This window comes from Hirundo rustica, chromosome 26 (genome assembly GCF_015227805.2).
Source record: "Hirundo rustica isolate bHirRus1 chromosome 26, bHirRus1.pri.v3, whole genome shotgun sequence".
NCBI lineage: Eukaryota > Metazoa > Chordata > Aves > Passeriformes > Hirundinidae > Hirundo > Hirundo rustica.
In genome coordinates this window covers 679,877-705,099 of record NC_053475.1, presented here as the reverse complement: position 1 = coordinate 705,099, position 25,223 = coordinate 679,877, and the positions used below count along the sequence as shown (strand labels likewise).

The 25,223-nt window shown below is 61.9% G+C and overlaps 3 protein-coding genes across 5 annotated transcripts; 2 read left to right on the top strand and 1 right to left on the bottom strand.

Moving 5' to 3' along the window:
* The first annotated feature begins 745 nt into the window (after positions 1 to 745).
* SIRT6 (sirtuin 6) lies at positions 746 to 7,154 on the top strand. 2 transcript variants are annotated; one of them, XM_040086644.2, is made up of 9 exons: positions 746 to 846; positions 1,990 to 2,117; positions 2,360 to 2,542; positions 4,688 to 4,747; positions 4,882 to 4,977; positions 5,200 to 5,280; positions 5,363 to 5,486; positions 5,585 to 5,672; positions 5,749 to 6,269. In XM_040086644.2, exons 1-9 carry the CDS (start codon positions 781 to 783, stop codon positions 5,820 to 5,822), a joined length of 900 nt encoding a protein of 299 aa, XP_039942578.1. In that variant the 5' UTR covers positions 746 to 780; the 3' UTR covers positions 5,823 to 6,269. The 2 variants fall into 2 exon arrangements, with proteins under 2 accessions (XP_039942578.1, XP_039942577.1); XM_040086643.1 differs by lacking the exons at positions 5,585 to 5,672; positions 5,749 to 6,269 and adding an exon at positions 6,303 to 7,154.
* A 65-nt stretch (positions 7,155 to 7,219) lies between these two features.
* Positions 7,220 to 11,371, bottom strand: CREB3L3 (cAMP responsive element binding protein 3 like 3). 2 transcript variants are annotated; one of them, XM_040086776.1, is made up of 10 exons: positions 11,175 to 11,371; positions 10,352 to 10,476; positions 9,994 to 10,249; positions 9,512 to 9,627; positions 9,111 to 9,242; positions 8,922 to 9,028; positions 8,752 to 8,820; positions 8,584 to 8,668; positions 8,271 to 8,367; positions 7,220 to 7,862 (listed from the first exon to the last, which is right to left on the bottom strand). In XM_040086776.1, the coding sequence occupies exons 1-10, from the start codon at positions 11,188 to 11,190 to the stop codon at positions 7,513 to 7,515; spliced, it is 1,353 nt and encodes a 450-aa protein (XP_039942710.1). In that variant the 5' UTR covers positions 11,191 to 11,371; the 3' UTR covers positions 7,220 to 7,512. The 2 variants fall into 2 exon arrangements, with proteins under 2 accessions (XP_039942710.1, XP_039942711.1); XM_040086777.1 differs by having other exon boundaries at positions 9,111 to 9,239.
* A 1,578-nt stretch (positions 11,372 to 12,949) lies between these two features.
* On the top strand, positions 12,950 to 22,537 carry MAP2K2 (mitogen-activated protein kinase kinase 2). Its single transcript, XM_040086981.1, has 11 exons — positions 12,950 to 13,062; positions 14,177 to 14,387; positions 15,654 to 15,800; positions 16,326 to 16,403; positions 16,772 to 16,823; positions 16,907 to 17,031; positions 18,854 to 19,067; positions 19,754 to 19,818; positions 20,482 to 20,543; positions 21,043 to 21,088; positions 21,782 to 22,537. Exons 1-11 carry the CDS (start codon positions 12,977 to 12,979, stop codon positions 21,890 to 21,892), a joined length of 1,197 nt encoding a protein of 398 aa, XP_039942915.1. The 5' UTR covers positions 12,950 to 12,976; the 3' UTR covers positions 21,893 to 22,537.
* The last annotated feature ends 2,686 nt before the right edge of the window (positions 22,538 to 25,223 follow it).

Sequence of the window (25,223 nt, the reverse complement as noted above, 5' to 3'; positions counted from 1 at the left end):
CAGCACCCCCTGTCCATGTCAGCATCCCGTGTCCCTGTCCGCTCCTCGTGTCCCTGTCCGCATCCTCGTGTCCCTGTCAGCATCCCGTGTCCCTGTCCGCTCCTCGTGTCCCTGTCATCATCCCGTGTCCCTGTCAGCATCCCGTGTCCCTGTCAGCTCCTCGTGTCCCTCCTCCCTTCCTTGGCATCTCTGCCCTCCCCTGGCGCCCCTTGCCCTTGGTGGCACCTCTTGGCCATCCCTGGCACCCCCGTCCTTGCCAGCACCCTCTGCCCATTCCTGTTTTCCCCCGGGACGGGGGTTCAGTGCAGGTGGGGCAGTGTCGGGGCAGTGTCGGGACAGTGTCAGAGCAGTGTCGGTGTAGTGTGAGGGCAGGGTGAGGGCAGTGTCACAGCAGTGTCCGGGCAATGTCGGGACCGTGTCACCCTCGGTGAGGGCAGTATCAGGGCAGTATCAGGGCAGTATCAGGGCAGTGTCTGGGCAGTGCCAGGCTGGCTGAGGACAGTGTCCCGGCAGTGTCTGGGCGCTGTGAGCACACGCTGAGGGCAGCTCCGCCTTGCCCGCCTCCAAGATGGCGGCACAAGCTGCGGGCATCCCCACCCTGCCCGGCTCCAAGATGGCGGCACAAGCCGGGGGCATCCCCACCTTGCCCGGCTCCAAGATGGCGGCACGCACTGAGGGCAGCCCCGCCTTGCCCGGCTCCAAAATGGCGGCGGCGGCCTCGGGGCGTGTCCCGCGGCCCCGGCCCCGCCCGGCTCTTCCGGCCGCGCCGCGGCCGCGCCGATGGCGGTGAATTACGCGGCCGGGCTGTCCCCGTACTCGGACAAGGGCAAGTGCGGCCTCCCCGAGGTGAGCGCGGCACCGCCGGGTGAACCCCCGCCCGCCCGGGTGAACCCCCGCCCGTCCGCTTGAACCCCCGCCCTCCGCGGGCCCTGGCGCGGCCCGGCGCGTTCCCATGGCAACCGCGGCCTGTGCCCCGCGGCGACAGCCCTGGGGAGCGCAGCACCGGAGGGACCGAGCCCTTTGTGTGTCCCCAGCACATCCCGCGGCTCCCTCCTTGTTCCCCTGCCGTGGGTGTCTGTGCCCCGACACTCCACAGCTCCCTGATTCCCCTCATGTCCATCTCAGCCCACCCCCAGCTCCCTCCTTGTCCCCCTCCCTGTCCCTTTCCATGGCCTCCCTGGCTGCACCCAGCAGCTCTCTTCTTCTTCCCCCCATGGCTCTGTCCGTGTCCCCCCTGAGCCCCAGCAGTTCCTGGGAAGCTTAAAACAGGGTTTGGGGGCACAGGGACACTCAGAGTAGGCTGTCCTGAGCCAAGGGGATGCTGAGAGGACAGGGACACGCAGGGTCCTGTCCTCGTCCCTGTCCCCGGGAGAATGGGCTGAAGAAGCATCTCAGGAATTAAATCCCATGCCCAAACCAGCGTATGGGGTCCCCACCTGCGTGGCTCCTGTGTGCCTCACTGTCCCTGGGCCCTGTCTGTCCCCAGAGGCGGTGGCACTGCTGGTGACAGCTGGGGCTGAGCACACATGGGGTGGCCGGGGTTGCTCCTGGAGCCCAGCCTGGGCCAGCTGCCTGTCAGAGAACAAAGTCCCTGTTGGTGTTGGAGCCCTGTCTCTGCATGGAGATGCTCCAGACAATGCAGAGTCTCTCCCATTAAATGTTTCTGTCGTTACGGGATGCGAAATCCTTCACAGATAAGGAAGAATTGTGGGTTATTGGGGTTCTAGAACCATGCAATCCCAGAATGGTTTGGGTTGAAGGGACCTGAAGGATCGTCCAGTGCCACCTCTGCCATGGCAGGGACACCTTCCACTATTCCAGGCTGCTCCAAGCCCTGTCCAGCCTGGCCTTGGACATTCCAGGGATCCAGGAGCAGCCACAGCCGCCCTGGGAGATCCATCCCAGGGCCTCCCCAGCCTCACAGGGAAGGATTCCTTCCCCATATAATCCACGTCTCTCCATCCCACGCTGGTTTTTGTCTTTCCCCAGATTTTTGACCCTCCGGAGGAGCTGGAGCGGAAGGTGCAGGAGCTGGCAGAGCTGATCCGGAGCTCCTCCAATGTGGTTTTTCACACGGGGGCAGGGATCAGCACGGCCTCAGGGATCCCTGACTTCAGGTAAGTCCCAGGGCTGGCGGGTGGCACCTCCTCCGAGTCCACCTTCCTTCGTGGAGAGCTCTGATCGAACCCATCCCTGCCGCCCATCCCGGATCCAGCTGCAGACACCGGCTCAGCTGTTCCCACGGGATCCCCACGCGTGCTGTGCTTGCATCAACCCCCAGGAATCCTGCTGATCCGTGAGCTCTGCTCCCCCGGCTGGGGCACCTGGAGCCTGAGCTCTCCCTTCCTGCTCTTTCCAGGGGCCCCAATGGTGTCTGGACTATGGAAGAGAAAGGGCTCTCCCCGAAATTCGACACCACCTTTGAGAACGCCAGGCCCTCCAAGACTCACATGGCGCTGCTGGGGCTGCAGAGGGTGGGAATCCTGAAATTCCTGGTCAGCCAGAACGTGGACGGCCTGCACGTGCGGTCAGGATTCCCACGGTACTTTCCCAGCCCCACGCAGGCGCTTCGATTCCCAAGGAATCTCTGTCCTGGCTGATAAGGGGAGTGGAAGCTGGAAGGGGATAAACCAGCTGGAATTTAGAGGAGGGAGGTTCTGGTTCTGATCCAGAGGGTCACGGAATGAAATCAGCCTTGGATGTTGCTGCCTAGAAATGCTTCCAGGTGGTGTTTGTGCACAGGAAAAACAGATTATGGAATCATGGAATCCCAGAATGGTTTGGGTTGGGAGGGTCCTTTAAACCCATCTCATTCCCCCTGCCACCTTCCACTGTCTCAGGTTGCTCCAAGCCCCATCCAACACTCGTCCCCATCCAGGTCCTGCTGGTTGTGGCTCTCGGTGCCACCTGGGGCTGAGGAGTTGGATGCAAGCAGGACCTGTGCTCCTGGGAATGACCTGGAGCTGTGCTTCCTGGTCCTTTCCATCCCCTCCATCCCCATCCCTCTGGATGGAGGGAGGGCGGGAGCCCCGAGCTGCTCCCAGGGCTGAGTCTCACCCTGGTCACGGCACTGCCGGAGCTTGGGCCGCTTCAATTTGCTTCAGTTGAATCCCTTGAGGGAGCAGAAAAATCAGCGCTGGGCCCAAAAAACCCTTAAAGAACCAAACCAGGGAGAGTCCCACAGCTGGAGCTGCTCTGACTTACCTGGGCTCTGCTTCCCTCACGGCCAGGATGGGATCCCACGTAAGATTCCCGAGGATCCGAGGGATTCCCGCTGCAGGGAGCTGCGACGGGAGCCGAGGGTGGCAGAGCTCCACTCCCTGCGTGGAGGGGACTGCAGTGGCCGTGGCAGAGCTGTCCTCAGAGGAACCTGAGCCTCTCCTGAGCCTCGTGACAGCCGGAGCTTTGTCCTTCGCGGCCCCCAGCCCGTTACAAAACCCATTCCCAGCACTTGAGAGCAGCCAGCGATTGTCTTGGGAGGGAAAAGTGCTCCGAGCTGCTGGGAAAGGGGAGGGGAGAGTTCAAGGAGGAAAACAAAATGAAGGGAGTCACTGAGGCTTGAAAGATGCTGAGTGTGACGCTGATACCTCCGGTGTTTTATGCTGAGGGCCCTGGCACAGGATCCCAGAGAAAAATGGGATGGCTCATCCCTGAAAATGAGGATGGAAACAGGAATGGGCCTTGGACAACGCTCTCAGGCACAGGGTGGGATTGTTGGGGTGTCCTGTGCAGGGCCAGGAGTTGAACTCGGTGATCCTCGTGGATCCCTTCCAGCTCAGGATATTCTGGGATCCCTGGGAACAGCCAAGGCCAGGCTGGACGGGGCTCGGGGCAGCCGGGGACAGTGGGATGTGTCCTGCCCATGGCATGGGGTTGATCTTCTAAGGTCCTTTCCAACCCATTCTGTGATTCCCTGAGTCAGGACGTGGCCAAGGATGTGTCCTTGCAGAAGGTGCCTCTCACAAACACCTTCAGAGCTGCCTCCAGGACATTTCCTGCCCCAAGTCCTGGGTCCTGCTCCCAGCCCCGTGTTTGTCTGTTTAAACTAAACAACCATGGGAAAAGCAGTAGGGAATGATGATGATGATGATGATGATGATGATGACGATGATGATGATGATGATGATAGAATTCCATGGTGCTCCCACAGCCCGGAGCCGCTGGCTCCTGTTCCAGTTCAGCCCAGCTCTGCCTCCCAAACGAAGCCTGTGCTTGAGTAAGCTGAACTGGGGCCAGACTGGGGGAAATCAAGTCAGTCCTGTCTCACACAGCCTGGGGGAAGTTCCCAGTGAGCGTGGGTCTCTGAGGAAAATAGGGAGAGCGCGGCCGTGTTTTCCTCTGGCTTCTGCTCTGAGCCTGAGGGGAATTTTAGGAAAAACAGGTGTCAGAGGGCTGGAACAGCACGGGGACAGACAGGAATGTTGGGTGCTGGAAAAGGAAAGATCTGGATGCTCCCAGGAGCAGAGATTTGAGCGCATCCGGAGCTGCAATCAGTGCTGCGGACGGAAACATTACAATTAAAAGGCCGATTACAATTAAAAACCTCCTGTCCCTCCCTCAGCCCCTGCTGGGGCCATCACCTGGCAGAGCTGGAATGCAGGGAAGCCCTCGAGGTTCCTGGGGTGGAGGGAGAGTTTCCCCAGGGCTCCCCACCCTTCCCCAGCTCACCTGTGCCTTTCTCCCACAGGGACAAGTTGGCCGAGCTCCACGGGAACATGTTTGTGGAAGAGTGCGTGAAATGCGGGAAGTACGTGAGCCCTGGAGGGGAAGCTGGGCTGGGATTTCCATCCTGGGAAAAGCTGGGCTGGGATTTCCGTGCCAGGCAGTGTCGGGGGGCACTGCAGCCCCCCTGAGCAGCTCTGTGTCTCTCTCTCTCTCCAGGCAGTACGTGCGCGATGCCGTCGTGGGCAGCATGGGGCTCAAGCCCACGGGGCGCCTCTGCAGCGTCACCAAGGCCCGGGGGCTGCGGGCCTGCAGGTAGGGATCCCTCCTGGGGTGCGGGATGGGGGGATCACCCAGCAGCGCCTCGGATCCGGGAGAAGCAGCCCAAGGTGCAGGAAGATCTCTCTGGGTGCTCTCTGTCCCTTCACAGAGAGGGTGGGCCAGGCTCTGGTCGTTGTCCCCTCTGCCAGGGCAGCTCTGCTGCCTGTTCTCCTGCCTTTTCCAGGGAAAACCGCGGTCCCTGTGTGTGTTTTCCAGAGGGAAGTTACGAGACACTATTCTGGACTGGGAAGATTCCCTGCCCGACCGTGACCTGACGCTGGCAGATGAAGCCTGCAGGTACTGACGCCCTGCTCAGCAGGGGAACGGGCCCTTCCCACCCATCCGTGCCCTGATTGTGGATTTGTCCTCCTCCCTGCAGGAAAGCCGATCTCTCCGTCACCCTGGGGACCTCTCTGCAGATCAAACCCAGCGGGAACCTCCCGCTGATCACCAAGAAGAGAGGAGGGAAGTTGGTCATTGTCAACCTCCAAGCAACCAAACACGTGAGTGAGCGTCCTGCAGCTCTGCACTGCTCCTTTCCCCTCCTGTCCCCCCTTCCAGGCCCATCCCAAGGTTGTCCCTGCACGTTGTCCCCTCCCAGGTGGCCTCTCTTAGCAGGCAAACAGGCTGGGAGTCCTGGGTTGGAGGGTTTAAACCTGCAACTCCTGCTAAACACGTAGAGATGGCAGGTAAATATTAGAATCATGCGAAGGGCTGGGTTGGAAGGGGCCTTAAAGCTCATCCCATTCCCTCTCCCATGGGCAGGGACACCTTCCACTACCCCAGGCTGCTGCAAGCCCTGTCCAGCCTTATCCAAGCAAGTCTTAGGAGCAGAGTAAAAGCTCAGCCTGGAGCCTGCTGTGTCCTCTCAGGCTTTACAGCATGAAGGAATGGCCACGTACACGGAGCCGGTGTCGGGCATTCTCACTCCCTGCTCACTCCCTGCTCACTCCCTGCTCACTCCATGCTCACTCCATGCTCACTCCCTGCTCACTCCCTGCTCACTCCATGCTCACTCCATACTCACTCCCTGCTCACTCCCTGCTCACTCCCTGCTCACTCCCTGCTCACTCCATGCTACTCCCTGCTCAGGTGTTGGTGCCCCTCTTGTCCAAACTCTTTAATACCCAGAGCTGAGGGTTCCTGGGATGTTCCATAGCTCCCTTGTGCCCGTCCCTGCTCTGTCCCTGGCTCTGTGCCCGTGTCCCCATCCCCAGGCGCGGCTCCAGCTCATGTCCCACTGGGAATGAATGAATGACACGGCGGGGACATCGCCGTGTCCCTGAGCCGTGTCCCTGAGCCGTGTCCCCGCTGTCCAGGACCGCCAGGCCGACCTGCGCATCCACGGCTACGTGGATGAGGTGATGACCAAGCTGATGAAGGCCCTGGGGCTGGAGGTGCCCGAGTGGACGGGGCCGGTGGTGGTGGAGAGCTCCGAGCCGGCCAAGGCCGAGCAGGCGCAGGGGCGGCTGAAGGAGGAGCCGCTGGCGCAGCACAACGGCACGGCAGCGAACGGGAACGGGCTCAAGCACGAGCGTCCCAGCCCCGACACGGCGCCGACGCCACTGAAGAAGATGAAGGTGGAGCCTCTCCTCACCTGACCTGGACTGTCCCTGTCTCGCCTGGGCTGATTTTTCCTACCGAGGTTTTTTTTATACCCTTAAATATTGTCCCTTTTTTTATGTCAGTATTAAACACACTTGAATTGCGGCTGGCGGAGCAGCTGCACCCACGGGCCTGGGGAGGGCCTTGCACGGGGAAATTCCTCCCTGTGAGGGTGCTGAGGCCCGGGAATGGGATTCCCAGAGAAGCTGGGGCTGCCCCTGGATTGCTGGAATGTCCAAGGCCAGGCTGGATGGGACTTGGAGCAGCCTGGGACAGTGGGAAGTGCCATGGCAGGGGTGGCACTGGGTGGGTTTGAGTCCCTTCCAACCCAAACCATTCCATGACTCTGTAATTCCACGTCACTTGGTCGTGGAAGGGGACTGGTGCTGGCTGGATCCCAGCTGGACTCGGGGCTGGGAGCAGTGAGGGTGTCCTGGCCCCAGCTCCAGGCTCCCCTCTCTCCTGAGCTCCTCATGGCACCTGGGCTTGAGGTCCCCCTGGCCCAGGGCTCCTTGTGGATCATATTCTCTTAAAGTACAGCAGGTGGATTTTTTTCCAAAATATATTTAGAGATGAAAATAAAATTAAAAAAAAAAAAAACCCAAAAACTAAAACAAGAACAAAAACCAACCAGTTGCACCATCAGCGGCCAATCAGGCCGGGGCCCCTCCCGCTTCCTCAGCCCCATCCTGAGCGGCCCCATGTCCCTTCCACAACTCCCACTGTGCCGGGGGGGGCAGGAGCAGCCCCTTCTCTCCCAGTTAGGCCAGTGGGAACCGCTCTCCTCTTCCCAGTCGACAGAATCCAAGCAAAGCCAAGCACGTCCAGCATCCGGAGGCAGGTCCCGGAGGGGCCCCCCGAGGGCTTGTCCTGTAGGGGATGAGGTGCTGTCACCCCATGGCACCCCCGTGCTCCCCGCTCTGCCTAAAGCTCCTCCGCCGGCTCCAGCCCCGCGGGCCGGCCGTGCCCGGGCTCGGACCACGCCAGGGATGCCAGCCCCGGCTGCGGCACGGTGCCGTCCCCTGGCACGGCCTCGGCGCTGTCCCGGTCCTCGCGGCTCAGCCCCTCGCCGGGCGGTGCCCGCGTGTGGTTCCGCAGGGCCCCTTCGTCCGGCAGCGTCGGGAACGTGCCCTGGAAAGGCTCGTGTAGGATCTCGGGGGGCTCCGACAACAGCGGCTCCGACAACAGCGGCTCCGGGGGCTTCTCCTCCCCGGCCTGGGGCTGCGTGTGAACCACGCGGGAGGCGGCGGCGTTGTGCAGGGACCTGGAGAAAACTGAACCCCACCGAGGGTCAGGGTCTGCGCCGGGGTCCTGAGGGTCTGGCACAGCTCTGGCTCAGCTCAGCACAGCTCAGGACAGCCCCAACAAAGCCCCAGCACAGCCCAGCACAGCCCAGGATAGCCCAACACAGCCCAGCACAGCCCCAGCACAGCCCACAAGCCCAGCACAGCCCAGCACAGCCCAGGATAGCCCAACACAGCCCAGCACAGCGCAGGACAGCCCCAACAAAGCCCCAGCACAGCCCAACACAGCCCAGGATAGCCCAGCACAGCCCCAGCACAGCCCAGCACAGCCCAACACAGCCCAGGATAGCCCAGCACAGCTCAGCACAGCCCAACACAGCCCCAGCAAAGCCCCAACGTGGCTCAGCACAGCCCAGGACAGCCCAGCACGGCCCTCACCTCGCACAGGCCTGAAGTCACCATCTGCCTCTGCCTTGCCAGGGGCAAAGGGGCTGATGGAGGGGAAGACGATGAGGGTGAAGGAGAGCAGCAGGACCTGGGGACAGAGGGGACATCACTGAGCACAGCAGGGGAGAGGGACCAGGAGCTGGGTCACAGCTGCTGGCAGAACCAGGAGTGCATCTATTCCTCCATCCCTCCCTTTCTGGTTCATATCCTACCAGTGCACCTCCACCCAGCCATCATCCATCCATCCCTCCATCATCCCTCCCTCCCTCCCAGCCCATCTCCGCGTCTCCCAGGCCCCACGCACCGCCAGGCAGGTCCCCGTCTGTGCTGCCTTGTTGCTCGACTGAACCACCATGGCCTGGAGCTTCTTCAGCTGCTCCAGGAGGGATCTGGGAACAAGGAGAGCCCGTGAGCCGCCATCCCAACGCTTCCCACCCCACCTCGTGCCCATCCCACCCCAGGAAACACCTACGAGTTCTGCTTCTCCAGGTGCAGGACTTTCCTCTGCAGCTCCTGGTTCTGGGCCGTGCACGCCGACATCCTGGCACGGGGAGAGCAGGGTGGGGTCAGGGCACAGCCAGGGCGATGGCAGCACCCCGGGCTCGGGGTGTCACCGTGCCCAGCTGAGGCTGGGCTCTGTACCTGCTCTCCAGCCCGTCAATGTATTCCTTTTTTTTCTTGCGGCTCTCCTGAGCCGACTGCTTGTTCCGGATCTTCCTCCGGATCTTCTTCAGCACCCGCTCCTCGTACTGGGGGAGACACGGGGGGTGGTCAGGGCCGCCAGGGCTGGGACCCCCGCTCCACACCCTGCCCGGGTGTCCTGGCACACACCTTGGTGAGGGGCAGCTGCGTGGGCAGGGTCACCCCCTCCTTCAGCAGCAGCTTCTTCTCATCCTCCGTCAGCACCAGCTCCTGGAAGTGGCCCTGGCTGGGCCGGAGCAGGGAGCCAGGAGCCTGTGGCTGCTGCAGGAACAGGGAATGGTGACACCCCTGGGTGGGGGTCACCTCCACCTGGCCCCAGGGAGCCTGGCTGGGAGCAGGGTGAAAGTGCCAGGAAGGGACAGGGATCATCGACAAGGACCAGGAAGGGAAAGGGAACAAGTGTGGGAATGGGAATGGGAATGGGAATGGGAATGGGAATGGGAATGGGAATGGGAATGGGGGTGATCAGGGCCCAGGAAGGGACAAGGCTGGGGACAGGGAGTGCTGGGCACACAGGGACAGGGACTCACATTGTCAGAGCTGCCCGAAAGCAGCAGGTCCTTGACAGTGAGGGCACAGGATGCAGGCGGGGGGACCACGGGCAGGTCCTGGCTCTCCTCCAGGAAGAACCCGGGGTGCCACACGTCTGGGTGAGGGCAGAGCGGGGCTCACAGCAGTGCTGCATCCCCGGTGTCCCCACTGCAGCACCCTCCCCCTGCTGCTTCTGGTTCTGCCGTGGCCCCAGAACCAGGGTGACTTGCCCAGTCCAGTGCCCCTGACTCTGTCCCTCTGGTCCTGCCCTAGCCCCCTCCCCAAAACCAGTCTGCCCAGTTCACCCCAGTTCCCAGGCTCTCCACACTCTCCCTATCTCCTCCCAGCCCACCACACCTCCCAGTTCTTTCGTTTCCCCCAGCTCCCTTAATTTCCTCACGATCCCCCACCGCTCTCAGCTCCCCAGTGTCCCCAGTCTCTCCAGTGCCCCCCAGCCTGGCTCCCACCCAGTGTGGCTCACCCAGGTCGATGGAGACCTCGGGGTGCAGAGCCCCAGACCCCGCCGGGAGGGGCTGGGGCTGGCAGGGCTCTGTGTAGGGGTACAGGACCTCTTGGGGACCCCCGTCACAGCTCCGGGGGGGGCTGTCGTGCTGGTCAGAGGGGGGGTCCTCAGACACCCCGCTGTCACTGGTGGCCGGGGACCAGCTGGGCGAGTCCGACACCGAGTCCCCGGAGCCCAGGATGGAGCTCAGGAAGTCCTCGCTGTCCGGGGCACGCTGCGAGGACACGGCAGCGTCACCGGGAGCCGCCGGGGTGTGACACCCCAGGGCTGGCACCCGGCGGGGCCGAGCTGGGGCGGGGTCCGGCCCGGGGCTCACCCTGTCCTGGGGCCAGGCTTCCTGCGGAGTCCCCAGCTCCACCCCGCGCAGGATCCCGTCCTGGTGGTCGAAGAGGAGATCCAGCAGGTCCAGGCTCTCGAGGCTGCCCGCGCTGGAGGCCATGGCTGTGGGGCGGCAGGGTCATTGCCCAGCCCAGGCCCCCTGGTGTCCCCCACAGCCACCCCCTGGAGAAGCCCTACAGGTGTGGGATGGGATGTGGGGGCTCCAGGCAACGGCAGTGCCCCCCCTCTCTTTCCAGCAGCTGAAATTGCCAAATCCTCCAGTTTTCCACCCAGAGCAGCCCAGCCAGGGGGTGATAAGTGGAGGGGAGGGGACTGCGGCCACCGGTCACCCCAGGGAGGGGACTCGGCCCCTCACTGCTACCCCAGGCACCGCTGAGACCCCAAACTCAGAGAGAGCATGGCCAGCTGACCACGAGCCCAAGTGGCCAATCAGCCAGCTGACATGGCAGCTCCCCGAGCAGCTGACCCACTGACCAGCTGGTTGACCAGTCAATCAATGAACTGACCAAGATACCAAATAGTCAACCCATTGGCCAAGTGACCAACGGATGGACTGACCGAACAACCAACCCACTGACCAAAGGACTGACCAGTCCCTGACTGACCGACCGACCAACTCACCACCCAGCCGACCGACTCAAACGTCCTCCAGGCCAGCTGGGGACAGTTGTCATTACTTGACATTTGCCTGGCCAAGGTGGACGCGGGGCTTTATTGCGCCCTGTCCTTCACCCTCAGCCCTCTCAGTGAATCCTGATGTCCCCATGGGATCTCATTGAGCCGTGGCAGCCAGGACATACCTGCGTGAGATGCCATGGATTGTCCTCTCAACTCTCTCTGAGCACAGTGGACAACAAGCCCGGCCTTCACTCTCCTCCTCTTCCTCCTCCCTTGCGATTCCCTGACCCGAGTGGCAAAGTTTAAACTCCAACTGCACAGAAATAATATCCTAGATTGCAAAATGTCCCAGCCCTGATTGGGGCCGTCGGGCTGCGATGGCAAGGCCGCCCCAGGGCTGGACCCGTAACTCATTAGCCAAATGTTTTTGTGCTCCTCTGCCAAGCAGGGCAGAAGGGGCCGGGCGAAGTCCAGGTGCTATAATTGTCCATGAACCTTCACCCACTTTTGGGGACAGTTTCCCTTTTTTCAGATGTCTCGGCGTTAATCACATTCGATATGCGCTGAGGGCAATATCTGGGGACATTGGCTTGGACTCTACCACTTATGGCTTATCAGAAAAAACTTTGGTGCCCCGTGGCTCTCCCTGGAGGGAGACCATTGACATGGGATGCAGGGACAGGAGAAAGGGAATCGCTTCCCACGGACAGAGGGCAGGGATGGGTGGGATATTGGGAAGGGATTGTTCCCTGGGAGGGTGGGCAGGACCTGGCACAGCGTGCCCAGAGAAGCCCTGGATCCCTGGCAGTGTCCAAGGCCAGGCTGGACAGGGCTTGGGAGAAGCCTGGGGCAGTGGAAGGCGTCCCTGATGGGAATGGGATGTGTTTAAAATCCACCCCAACCCAGAGCATCCTGAGATTATTCCACAAGCCCCTCATGGCTCTCGGGCCGCACACGGGGTGGTCGCTGTGCCAAACCCTCGTCCCCCTGCAATGAGGGGCACCAGCACAGCAGCAGCACCTGCGTTCCCTCAGTGAATCCCACCCCACCGGATCCCGGGAAACCGTGATCACACACAGGGAGGGGACAGATGTGACTAAGGCTGCGTGTGTCCCAGGCGTGGCGCGGGGACAAGGCCACGGCCCCTTATCGGCCGCCCCACGGCCTCTGCCCGAGCGGGCGGCGGCTGCTCCCCGCTTTATGGCCCCGCCGGGACCGGGCAAAGGGCGCCCGCCCGGTGCCGCCACCCGCCGCTGCTCGGGGCCCCTCCTGAGGAGCCTCGGGGGTCCCGGGGCCTGAGATCGGGCATGGAACGGGATGAGCAGAGCAGGCAGGGGCTGAGGGGGTGCTGCCCGTTGCTGGGTCGCTAATTAGTGTTTATTTAATTAACGCTCCGGCCACACAGCCGGTACCCCTCGGGCGGGGGGGGGAAGCACGGAGCCACAGGACCCACGCCCTTCTCCCCTCAGCGAGATCTCGCGAGACTCCGCCCCGCCGCGCGCTCTTCCCGGAGCGCTCAGGCACCGCCTCCCCCGGGCCCCGCCCCTGTGCCGGTACGGGGCTCCGCCCCCAGGGCGTCCTGCCCCCGCCCCACGGAGCCTCCGATCCCGCCCCACGGAGCCTCCGATCCCGCCCCATGGAGCTACCGATCCCGCCCCATGGAGCTCCCGATCCCGCCCCACGGAGCTACCGATCCCGCCCCATGGATCTCCCGATCCCGCCCCAGGGATCTCCCGATCCCGCCCCATGGAGCTCCCGATCCCGCCCCACGGAGCTCCCGATCCCGCCTCCATAGCCCCGACCGTGGCCCCGCCCTTCGACTCCGCCCCGGTTCCGGCCCCCTCCCCGGTACCGGCCGCGGCTCCGCCCCCAGACCCGACCCCGCCCCCGATTGGCCGGCGCTGGCCCCGCCCCGGCCCCGCCCCCGCGCGCCCCCGCGCCCGGCCGCGCCCCCCCGGCCCCGCAGGCGCGGCCCGGCCCGGCCATGCCGGCCAAGAGGAAGCCGGTGCTGCCCGCCCTCAACATCGCCCCGAGCGCCGCCGAGGGGCCCAGCCCCGACGGCTCCGCCGAGTGAGTCAGGCCCGGCCGGGACCGCCCCGGCAGCGGGGCTGGGCCTGGGGGGGACGCGGGCCTAAGGGGGGGACACACCGGGCCTCGGGGACACCGGGCCTGAGCGGACCGGGGAGGCCGGGACACAGCGGGCAGCGGGCCTGAGGGTCGGGGCACGGCGGGCACGGGGCGTGGGGAGGGCCAGGGGAGGCCTGGAGGAGCCGGGACAGGTTTGGGGAGGCCTGGGAAGGTGTGAGCAGGGACCTGGGACAGGCTCGGGGGGAACCGGGGAAGGCTTGGGGGAACCGGGACAGGTCCGGGGGAGCTGGGACAGGCCCGGGGGGCTGGATGGGCGCAGTCCGGGCAGTGTGGGGCAGGTGAGGGGTCAGGGAGGCAGAGCCAGGAGAGGAGGTTGGGGGTTGGAAGGCGTTGGGATGGGTTGGGATGGGATGGGAGAGGCTGCTCTGGGCCCCCCCGGTTTGCAGGGGGCAGCTGAGGCCTGGGGGGTGCCGGGCCCAGGCCTGGAGAGCCAGGCTGTGCTCTGGTGGGGGCTCTGCAGATGGGACGTGTGGGGTGAGAGGGGGTGCAGGGAGGTACGTGGGGGTGCTGGGCAGGAGGGATGGAGTGAGACCCTCCCCACACGTCCCCCTGGGTGTGGGTGAGGGGGGACAAGGCGGTGGGCAGCAGCTGGGACGGAGCAGCTGGAGCTGGCCCGGGCGGTGGGGGCTCGACAGCAGGTGCTGGGGGAGCACAGACCCCCTTTGTGCTCAGGATTTGGGGCAGGGGCTGTAATGGAGCTGCTGGACCCCATGGAAAGCCCTTCTCACGTTACACACGAGCCAAGCTTGGCTCCCCGGGACAGGGAGCGGCCTCTGCTGCTGCCTCTTTAAGGGCTGAGGGATTTCTCCTGTTCCTTGGCTCTCCCAAAAACACCTGACTGCTCCAAAGCTCCTCTCCAGCGGGGCCGTGTGTGTTGGCAGGGACTTCTCCAGGTCTCCCTGTCCAGGTGATCCCACTGCCAGGGGCTCAGGACATGTCAGGGGATGCTTTTCCATCACTTCCCTCCACTTCCCTAAAAACCAAAGCCTCCTTCCCATGGTGCTGACCATCTCCCATCGCCTCCTCCCCTCTCCAGGGCTAACCTGGTGGACCTGCAGAAGAAGCTGGAGGAGCTGGAGCTGGATGAGCAGCAGAAGAAGCGCCTGGAAGCTTTCCTGACGCAGAAAGCCAAAGTAGGGGAGCTGAAGGACGATGACTTTGAGAGGATCTCCGAGCTGGGTGCTGGCAATGGCGGGGTGGTCACCAAAGTGCAGCACAAACCCTCGGGGCTCGTCATGGCACGGAAGGTAACGAGGGGCTGGGGAGCATCTGGAGCTCTCCTGGCCCTGGGAGGGATGGATTGGGATGGATTCTCTCTGCATTTGCACCTTCATCACCTCACCTGGGTCAGGAGCAGGGTCCTGGCTGCTCCCAGATGGGTTCTGCGTGGAGCTGTTTCCTTTGGGAGAGGCTGCACTGCCGGTGACAGATCCCTGGGCTCTGGAAAACAGGAGTTTATTGTTTTCCCGGTTCTGATGGACAAAGTGACTGGAATTGGATCTCCTGAGGACTGTGGGATGTGGGCTGAGGAGGGCTGGCAGTGGCAGTGGGAAGGGTGGGCTTGGCACACACACCCCTCATCCCTCAGCCCCGTTTAACACATCCCAAGGTCATCCCAAGCAAGGTCAGAGGTTCCCCTCAGGCCTGGCTTCATCGGGAACATTGGGAACAGCGGAGTAGAAAACCAGGAGCTGCTTCCTCTGGGAGAGGCAGGAGCAGCACAGTCACCGCTCTGCCTCCTCCAGAGTCTCTCCTGCCCTTGGGATCATGGAATCATGGAATGGTTTGGCTTGGAAGGGGCCTCACAGATCATCCAGTTCCAGCCCACTCAGGGTTTTTCCCTCCCCGCTCTGCCCCTGCTCCACGTGGAGCCCCAGAAGCCGCCGCTGGTTCTCGTCCAGAACCTTCACAGGGGCTTTTTCTTTTCTGTGGTTTCCTTGATCTCAGAGCACCTTCTTACAACACCTCCAGAGCTTGTGAAAATGTTCCTGGCTGCTGACTCAGAGGAGCTGAGATCAAACTCCTGACTCGTCCTTCCGCCCCTGTCCGCTGCAATCCCGGCGCCTTCCGTGGCTGAGGCAGCGCAGGGCTCTCCCTCTGCCCTCAGCATGGAATTCCCACTCTGGATGGGCTTGGAGAGACCTCAAATCCCACCCAGTGCCACCCCTGCCGTGGCAGGGACACCTCCCTCTGTCCCAGGCTGCTCCAAGCCCCAGTGTCCAGCCTGGCCTTGGACATTCCAGGGATCCGGGGGCAGCCACAGCTGCTCTGGGCACCCCGTGCCAGGGCCTGCCCATCCTCCTGGGGTTTATTCCCAATATCCCATCCTTTGGCATTGGGAGCCATTCCCCGTGTCCTGGCACTTTAATATTAATCTGCAAATGGGAAAAATTCTGCTCCAGAGCAGCGCCTCCCTTGAAGACCTCTCTCCTTGGCAGCGCTCAGGGCTGCTCCCCGTGGTGGGTTCCTTTGTTTCCCAGCAGTCACCCCTCGCCTGTTCTCTCTCCTGGCAGCTGATCCATTTGGAAATCAAGCCCGCCATCAGGAACCAGATCATCCGGGAGCTGCAGGTGCTGCACGAGTGCAACTCCCCCTACATCGTGGGGTTTTACGGGGCCTTCTACAGCGACGGGGAGATCTCCATCTGCATGGAGCACATGGTGAGGCCCTGCCCTCTCCCGGTGCCCTCTCCCTGCCAGCTGAGTGCCTCCGGGCAAGCTCTGGCCGCTCCGCTCCTGCTGGGAGCCGCACGTTCCTGCCTCGGGATGAGGGAGACAGCGACTTTTTGGGAAGAGGAAGCAGAGGTTTGGGGCTTGGCCAAACGGAAATGTTGCCAACCCACTGCTCTGCAGAGCCTGCTGAGAGGGCTCAGTGAGCAAAACTCTCTTGTTTCTGGTGGGGAATGATGTTATTTCTCCTCCGACTCGGCGCCACCTTGGCATTCCCACTGGTGGAAGGAGGCAAAGAACCAACAGCAAGAAGCAGAGCTGGTTAAAAACACAAACCAAAACCAGTTTTCGGTGATAAACCTGAGCTCAGATCACCAGATCTCCCCCTTTTTTTTTGGGCTGGGAAAGGAGAGTGCTCAGTGCTGTTCACCTGGCACCTGCTCCCCTGCTGATCCAGCTGCTCTGTTTTCCTGCTGGGAATTGCTGTGTTGCTCATGCCCACGGTCTTTATTTCAGGATGGTGGCTCTTTGGATCAAGTGTTGAAAGAAGCCAAAAGAATTCCTGAGGAAATCCTGGGCAAAGTCAGTATAGCGGTGAGTGATGGGGCTGCTCAGGCTTCCAGGGGGGATTTGCTGGGCAGGGATTGGGAATAATGCCTGGCCTGCCCTGGGATGCTTTTTGTGTTTCCCAATCCTGGGAACTGCACTTTCCTGGGCCAAGAGGCCAGAGCAGAGGGGAAATATTCCCAACCCCTTTCCCCACCTCCAGCCCCTCTGGATAACGTTGCCTTCACCTCCAGGAGGTTTGGGAGAAGCTTTTTGGGGTGGTTCACCCAAAACCTGCGATGGCACTGGGGATAAAGGGCAAACCCTGAGGGATGTGGACACCACAGCTCCCTCTGAGCTGAGGGCAGAGCTCGTCCCTCAGCCCTGCTCTCATCCCTCCCTTGGATTCCCCCCAGGTTCTGCGGGGCCTGGCCTATCTGCGGGAGAAGCACCAGATCATGCACAGAGGTGAGAGCAGGGAAGTCCCAGCCTGCAGGGCCAGGTGTCACCCAGAGCCACCTTCACGCTCCCCTCTCTCTCGCTGTTCCCAGATGTGAAACCCTCCAACATCCTGGTGAATTCCCGAGGGGAGATTAAGCTCTGTGATTTCGGGGTCAGCGGGCAGCTCATTGACTCCATGGCCAACTCCTTTGTGGGAACTCGGTCCTACATGTCTGTAAGTTCCTTCCAGGTGGGGTTTTTGGGGTATTTTGGGATCACCTCAGCTCTGTTTCCATCCCCATCCGGTTCACAGGGACACTTCCCACTGCCCCAGGCTGCTCCAAGCCCCATCCAGCCTGGCCTTGGACACTTCCAGGGATCCAGGGGCAGCCACAGCTTCTCTGGGAACCTGTGCCAGGGCCTCCCCACCCTCCCAGGGAGGGATCCTGAGGTCTGAGCTGCTCCTGTATTTTGGGAATGGTTATTCAAGTGCAGTTATAGTTAGACAGGGGCTATTTAAAAATCCTGTCCCCTCTGCTCCCAGGCCCTGGCTCCAAGCTGCCTCGGAGCTGCCAGTGGGGATGACTTGCACGGATTGATTTATTTCTAATTTTTTTCTTTTAATCTCCATAACCTCGAGTGGATTTTCTGCTCCTCTGGTTCCTCTTGGGTGTTAAGAGGAGTGAGCAGGAAAACACATTTTTATGGATCAGCTGAGTTCCTCAGATTTCAGCACACAGGGAAATAAATTCCTGCTGGGTGTTCCAGTCTCCCAAACACAAGTAGCTGGGAATGCTGCTGGGCTGGGAGTGCGGATGAGATGCTGCAAGGGCTTTTTTCTGCGCATCATCCTTCTTTTCCATTCTCCCCATTCCCTGTGCCATGGGTGCCATTCTCCCCCATTCCCAGTGCTGTTATCCCCATTCCCAGAGCTCTGGGTGCCACTATCCCCCCATTCCCAGTCCTGTTCTCCCCATTCCCAGTCCTGTTCCCCCCATTCCCAGCCCCATTCTCCCCATTATCCCCCTGCCCTGTCCCTGCTCACGGCTCTCCCAGTTCTCTGGGTGCCATTATCCCCCATTCCCAGCCCCGTTCTCCCCATTATTCCCATCCCTGCTCACACCTCTCCCAGTGCTCTGGGTGCCATTATCCCCATTTCCAGCCCCATTTCCCCCGTTCCCCATGCCATTATCCCCATTCCCAGTGCCATTCTCCCCATTCCCAGCCCCGTTCTCCCCATTCCCCATGCCATTATCCCCATTCCCAGTCCCCGTTCTCCCCATTATCCCTGTCCCTGCTCACAGTTCTCCCAGTGCTGTGGGTGCCATTATCTCCCCATTCCCAGTCCCCGTTCCCCCCATTCCCCGTGCCATTATCCCCATTCCCCATGCCATTCCCAGCCCCGTTCCCCATGCCATTATCCCCATTCCCAGTGCCATTCTCCCCATTCCCAGCCCCGATCCCCCATTCTCCCCGCGCCCCATCCCCTTTCACGCCTCTCCCGGTGCTCTGGGTGCCATTATCCCCATTCCCAGTCCCCGTTCCCCATGCCATTATCCCCATTCCCAGCCCCGTTCTCCCCGCGCCCCGTCCCTGCTCACGCCTCTCCCGGTGCTCTGGGTGCCATTATCCCCATTCCCAGTCCCCGTTCCCCATGCCATTATCCCCATTCCCAGCCCCGTTCTCCCCGCGCCCCGTCCCTGCTCACGCCTCTCCCGGTGCTCTGGGTGCCATTATCCCCATTCCCAGCCCCATTCCCAGCCCCGTTCCCCCGTTCTCCCCGCGCCCCGTCCCCTCTCACGCCTCTCCCGGTGCTCTGGGTGCCATTCTCCCCATTCCCAGCCCCGTTCTCCCCGCGCCCCGTCCCCTCTCACGCCTCTCCCGGTGCTCTGGGTGCCATTCTCCCCATTCCCAGCCCCGTTCTCCCCGCGCCCTGTCCCCTCTCACGCCTCTCCCGGTGCTCTGGGTGCCATTCTCCCCATTCCCAGTCCCATTCCCAGCCCCGTTCTCCCCGCGCCCTGTCCCCTCTCACGCCTCTCCCGGTGCTCTCCCCGCAGCCCGAGCGCCTGCAGGGCACGCACTACTCGGTGCAGTCGGACATCTGGAGCATGGGGCTGTCCCTAGTGGAGCTGTCGATCGGAAGGTACCCAATCCCCCCGCCAGACTCCAAGGAACTGGAAGCAATTTTTGGCCGTCCTGTGGTGGACGGGGCGGAGGGAGAATCCCCCAGCATCTCGCCGCGGGCCAGGCCCCCAGGACGCCCCGTCAGTGGTAGGGGCTGTGGTGTGCATCGGCAGCAACGCTTCCACGGGGGACGAGCGGGGCCGGGACGGGGCCGGGGGAGCCGCTCCGGAGCGGGCTGCGGCGGGAGCGTTCGTAGGGAAGGCACGGCCCCAGCCCCGCCGCAGGTTTGGGGAGCTCGGGGAGGGGTTTCTCGGGATGGATTTGGGATCTGCTGGGCTCCTCAGACCCTCCCGTGTCCCGTGGAAAGGCTCAGACCCCCAAGCTGTGGGCGCAGCCGGGATGGGGCTCCCCCGGTTTTGTCGCAGCCCCTCGTGCTCCTCAGGCTTTGCCAGCAGGTTCCTCTGTTTCCCCCCCGTTCCCCTGAGGCAGCTTTTTGGGAAGAGCTTTGCTGGGAGCTCTCACAGGCAGCACCAGGATTCCAGGGAGGCTCTGCTGGAGCCGTTTCCTTGGGAGCAGAAGGCTCTGGAAGCGCCGCCAGCCAGGTGGAGTAGACGGTCTGGTGCTGTCCAAATATTCCGAGCTGGGAAATAAATCTGGGCTGGCGAAAGAAATCCGAATTTTGGCAACCAGCTGGATTTCTCTTGAACCGTGACTTGGTTCCCCTGGGAGCTGCCTCAGCCTCTCCCAGCAGAACTCCCCCAAAGCCGTGTTTTTCGCCCCAAACTGAGCCCTGAGCAGCCTCTCAGCACCGCTTGTGTCGTGTCACCCCCCAGGCCACGGGATGGACGCCAGGCCTGCCATGGCCATCTTCGAGCTGCTGGATTACATCGTTAACGAGGTGGGGGCTTTGTTTTCCCGGAGGTTCCGCAGGGATGGGCCTGGCACGTTTGGTCAGTCGTGGAATCCCAGGGCGGTTTGGGTGGGGAGGACCTTAAATCCCGTCCAGTGCCACCCCTGCCATGGCAGGGACGCCTTCCCCCGTCCCTGGGGGCTCCAGCCTGGCCTTGGACATTCCAGGGATCCAGGGGCAGCCCCAGCTGCTCTGGGAATTCATCCCAGGGCCTCCCCACCCTCACAGGAAGGAATTTTATCCCAAAATCCCGTCTAAACCTTCCCTCCTTCAGCTTAAGGCCATCCCCCTTGTGCCACAGCTTGCAAGGACAGCTCTGACAAACAAAGGGCAGCTTCCCTTTCCAAAAGGGTGCTGGAAAATTCTCATTTTGGGATTGTTTCATCAGCCATAGGCACGGCCAGAGCTGGGATTTGTGAGGCTGGATTTAGGATTGGGATGCTTTGGCTGGGGTTCGGTGTGGGGTCCCCCAGGTGCAGAGCCAGCTGGAGCAGCAGGGGAAGGAATGGCAGGGAAGGGTTTTCCTGGCTGGAAGAGCAGCGAGGATGAGGAGGACGAGAGTGGCTGTGGGGCAGAGCTCCCTGACACTGCAGCTGCCGCTGATTTTTGGCGCAGCAGCGGTGCAGGAACCCCTTTCCCTTCTCTCCGCAGCCGCCCCCCAAGCTGCCAAGTGGAGTCTTCACGCAAGATTTCCAGGAGTTTGTAAATAAATGGTGAGGATTTCATCTGCTGGCCGGAGGTGGAGGCCTGGACGTGCTCCCTGAGAGCTTCACCCTCTGTCTCCCTGCCTGATCCCACCCTGTGCTGGGAGCTCCTGCCTTGGGAAGGGTTGGAATAAAAGCAGTTTATCTTTGGGGCTGCTGAGCAGGATCCCAGCTCCTTCCAAATCTGAGCCTGGCGAGGGGGAGTGGTGGAGCAGATCCTGGGGCTGAGTCACCCCGTGGGCACAGGGACACCTGGAGGTGCTGCCAGAGCTCCCAGAGATCGGATGTGACAAAAATCCCCGATTCCTGCCCAGCTTCAGGGCCCCTTCTCCGTTTGTTTGTCCCCACAGCGTGGAAGAGATGGATCCTGCAGCCCTCCCTGGCAGGGCTGGGGCCTCTCCCGGGATCCTGAGGGGTTTTGGGTGAAGCTGGAGCTTCTCCAGCCTGATCCCCACGTTCCCACAAGGAATCTCACCTTGGCTTCGCTCTCTTGTTCTTCTCATTCCAGCTTAATTAAAAACCCAGCGGAACGAGCAGATCTGAAGATGCTGATGGTGAGTGGGGGGAGGATTTTTCTCCTGCCCAGGGCGAGGCAGATGGGAGGGGCTGACCCCCTTTATCCAGGGGCCGTGGTGGATTTCTGCTGGGAATTCTGCCTGGGACAAGCTGGGTGGCACTGAGGGCTGGATCCCAGAGATCCCCAGAGATCCCAGAGCTGAGTCCTGGGCAGCAGGAAAGGGGGGATTCTGCCCACCCAGCTGAGACCCCCACCTGCAGAGCTGCCTCCAGCTCTGGTCCAACAGCAGGAGGACCTGGAGCTGCTGGAGATGGTCCAGAGGAGGGGCTGGAGCTGCTCCAGGGCTGGAGCCCCTCTGGAGCCAGGCTGGGAGAGCTGGGGGTGCTCCCCTGGAGAGGAGCAGGATCCAGGGAGAGCTCCGAGCCCTTCCAGGGCACAAAGGGGCTCCAGGAGAGCTGGAGAGGGACTGGGGACAAGGGCTGGAGGGACAGGACACAGGGAATGGCTCCCACTGCCAGAGGGCAGCGCTGGATGGGAATTTGGGAAGGAATTCCTGCCTGTGAAGGACAGAGGGCTGCAAAGAACAAAAAACGTTTTCCCCAATTCCTTTTCCCCCCGGATTGGGATCTCCCCCCTCTCCAGGGCGTATCCCACAGCACAGGGCTGGCTTTTTGGGATCTGGGCTTCTCCTCGGGGGTAGCTCCTGACCGCGTTTTCCCTGCGCTTGCAGAGCCACACGTTCATCAAGCGCTCCGAGGTGGAGGAGGTGGATTTTGCGGGCTGGCTGTGCCGGACGCTGCGGCTGAACCAGCCCAGCACTCCCACCCGAGCTGCCATGTGAGCCCGGCCCGGCGCTGCTGCCTCTGGCACCGCTTCCTCTGCTCCTTCCACGGCAGAACTGCCCCTCCTTCCTCCCTCCGAGCCCCAACGCTCCGAGCCACAAAGCTCCGGGCCCCGGCAGCGTCTCCATCCTCCGGGGCTGCCCGGAGGGCTCGGTCCCTTCGGCTGTGGGGCTGTTCCAGGCCTCTGCTCCAAGCTCTGGAGCTCCTGACACTTGGGAATTGTGGTGCTGCTTATGTTGGTTTTTTCTTTGTTTTGGGTTGGTTTGTTTCGGTTTGGTTTTTTGGGGTTTTTTTTTTTTTGGCGGGGGGGGGGGGGATGTGTGCACTCGGGTTAAAAAAGAAGGTAACGAGGGGGTGTGAGGTGTGGGGATGAGGAGCTGGCAGCTGGTGCTTCACCTCCTGCCGGGTTTTCTCTCTGGGATGGAGAATCTGGGATCAGGAACGGAGAAAACGCTGCCTAGGGTGGCCCAGAGCGGTGTCACCGCCCTGCCTGGGGACACAGCTGGGCGTGGGGGCAGAGCAGAGATCCGTGTGTGCCTGGTGTGCTTTTTAAACGGTTCTTTCAAAGCCTGGCCTTGTCCCGAGCTGGATGTTCAGGGGAGGGGCCGGATCCATGGGGGCCGAGCAGGGCTGGAGCTGGGAATAATGGGGATGGGGATGGGGATGGGGATGGGGATGGGGATGGGGATGCAGGTGCCTCCCACTTTTCAGCGTCCAGGTGAGGGGGGAGCGTGGCTTTCCCTTCCCTGGAGCGGCGGAGGCCGAGCCCGGCCGTTCCCGGTGGCCGTGCCGGGGTCGGGGTCCCTGTCCTGATCCCCTCGGGGGCACAGGGAACCCTCCAGGCTGAGGTTTTCCCCTCTCCAGCCGCCTCGGGCCCATCCCAGGGGTGGCCTCAGCCCTTGTGGATGTGGCGGAGCTCCAGGATTCCCCATCGGAGCCCCCTGGCCGGGGATGAAGCCACCCCGAGCCGCCTCATCCAGCCCACGTTGTCCCCGCGTTGTCCCTCCCATCGAGGACATTGCAGCCCCCCATGCCCCGACCCCCCTCCCTTCCCACCACGTGGATTTTGGGGTGAACCGTGGGCTTGGCAAACCCCCCGAGCCCCCCTCCTGTGAGGATTTGGGAAGTTGGGTGGGAATCTTTCGGTGTTTTCCTTTTTTTTTTTCTTTTTTTTTTTTTGGCCGTTTTTCACCCAGTCAGGCTGGCAGCTGCCACCCTCTGCCCGTCCTGGCTCCCACCATGGAGCCCCCCACCCAAAATTAACTCCCAGGGCTGGGTAACCCCCAAATCCCTCATCCCTTTTTTATTTTTTTTCCCTTTCCTGTTTTCCAGCACAGGACAAAGGCACTGCCCCGCCTGGGGCCAGCCCCCAGGGCAGCCACATCCCCAAAGGGGGGACACCCCAATTTTCTTGGGGGGAGGGAGGGAGAACACCCCAATTTTGGGGAGAACACCCCAATTTTGGGGAGAACACCCCAGTTTTGGGGGGAACACCCCAGATGTGAGGGGTCTGTGCTTGCTGGCCACCCTGGAGCCGTGGGGTGCTCGATGTGATGGATTTTGCCTCTTATTTTTATGTGGGAAGCGGGGAAGGTTCCTCAAGTTTCGGGCTATTTTCCGTAAGTTTTGGTGCTGGGTTTAGGAGGAGGAAGAGGAGGAAAAGGAGGAGGAGAGCGTGGATGAGAGCAGTTCGGTGGTGCAATTAATTTCTTTTTTTTTTTTTCTTTTTTTTCTTTTTTTTTTTTAAACTCGATATTTTCATCATGGGTGGGGGGAGGGAGGTGGGGGGGGAAAAAAAATAATAAATAAACGGCACTTTACATTTCCAGGCGCTTTCTCTCCTCGGTTGTGCCCCGGGGGGGTTTAACCCCTTTGGAGCCGGAATTCCGGCCCGGAGCTCTGGGATGCTCTGGCCGCAGCTGCCTCCAGTGGAAACGGGAGACGCCGGAATTATCCCGGCACGAGGCAGCCCCGGACTGGGACGGATGTGGAATCTAAGGACCTAAAATCAGTTGGAAATATTTGGGGGCAGGGAAAAAATATTTAAGGGTGTTTAATATTTAGGGGTGTTTAATATTTGGGGTGAGCGGGAGCTGGGCGGAGCTGGAAAAAAAAAAAAAATCCGAATTGCGCCCAAAATGGGGAAATGTTTTGCAGTTTTTGTGCTGTGAACGATGCGGGGGATCAGGGGGTGATGCCAGCACGGTGCCATCGCGAATTCCAGGCTCCTCCTGGGATGTTTTTGGGGTTCCCTTTGTGGCCATCCCGAATTCCAGGCTCCTCCTGGGATGTTTTTGGGGTTCCCTTTGTGGCCATACCGAATTCCAGGCTCCTCCTGGGATGTTTTTTGGGGTTCCCTTTGTGGCCATACCGAATTCCAGGCTCCTCCTGGGATGTTTTTGGGGTTCCCGTGGTGCCATCCCGAATTCCAGGCTCCTCCTGGGATGTTTTTGGGGTTCCCGTGGTGCCATCGCGAATTCCAGGCTCCTCCTGGGATGTTTTTGGGGTTCCCTTTGTGGCCATCCCGAATTCCAGGCTCCTCCTGGGACGTTTTTGGGGTTCCCTTTGTGGCCATCCTGAATTCCAGGCTCCTCCTGGGACGTTTTTGGGGTTCCCTTTGTGGCCATCCCGAATTCCAGGCTCCTCCTGGGATGTTTTTGGGGTTCCCCTGCTGTGGTTTTTGACTCCAGGCTCCCGTGGCGCTGCTCTGAGGGGTCCGGGTTTGGTTTTTTCCTGGTGTTTTGGGGTCCCCCACGGCTCTGGGGTGCCCTCCCTGGGAGCTGTGCCAGCTTTTGGTGGTGCCAGCTGGGAATTGGGGGGGGTCCCGTGGGGTCCCCAGGGTGGGGGTGACCACGGCCCTCGTGCCACAGCGGGATTTTGGGGGTGGAAAGGGGGGAGCCCAGCCAGGCTGGAAAAGGGGAACCCCGAACCCCTGTTCAGTTTGTAGGGCACGATGGGGGTGTGGGGGGGGGAAGTTTGGGGTCCTCCCCTCACCCAACCTCACAGGGGGAGGGGGGGGGGTTCTACAGCTGATTTTGGGGGGGTCCCAGTGTGGGGGGGTGGGCACTCTGGGGGTTCGGTTTTTTTTGGGGGGGCACCCTGGGCGTGCCCCGGGCGTGCTGGGGGAAAACGAAAGCAGTCGGGAGCTGGGGCTGCTGGGGCACGGCAGGGACCCCAAAACCCCACCCCAAAACCTCCCGAACCCCCCCTCCTCTGCCCCCCCCCACTCTGTCTGGGGGTTCAGGGACCCCTCAATCCCCACCCCACAGCCGCCCTGCCTCAGTTTCCCCACCTGCTCAAACGGGGTTTAAATGACCCCAAACCCCCCTA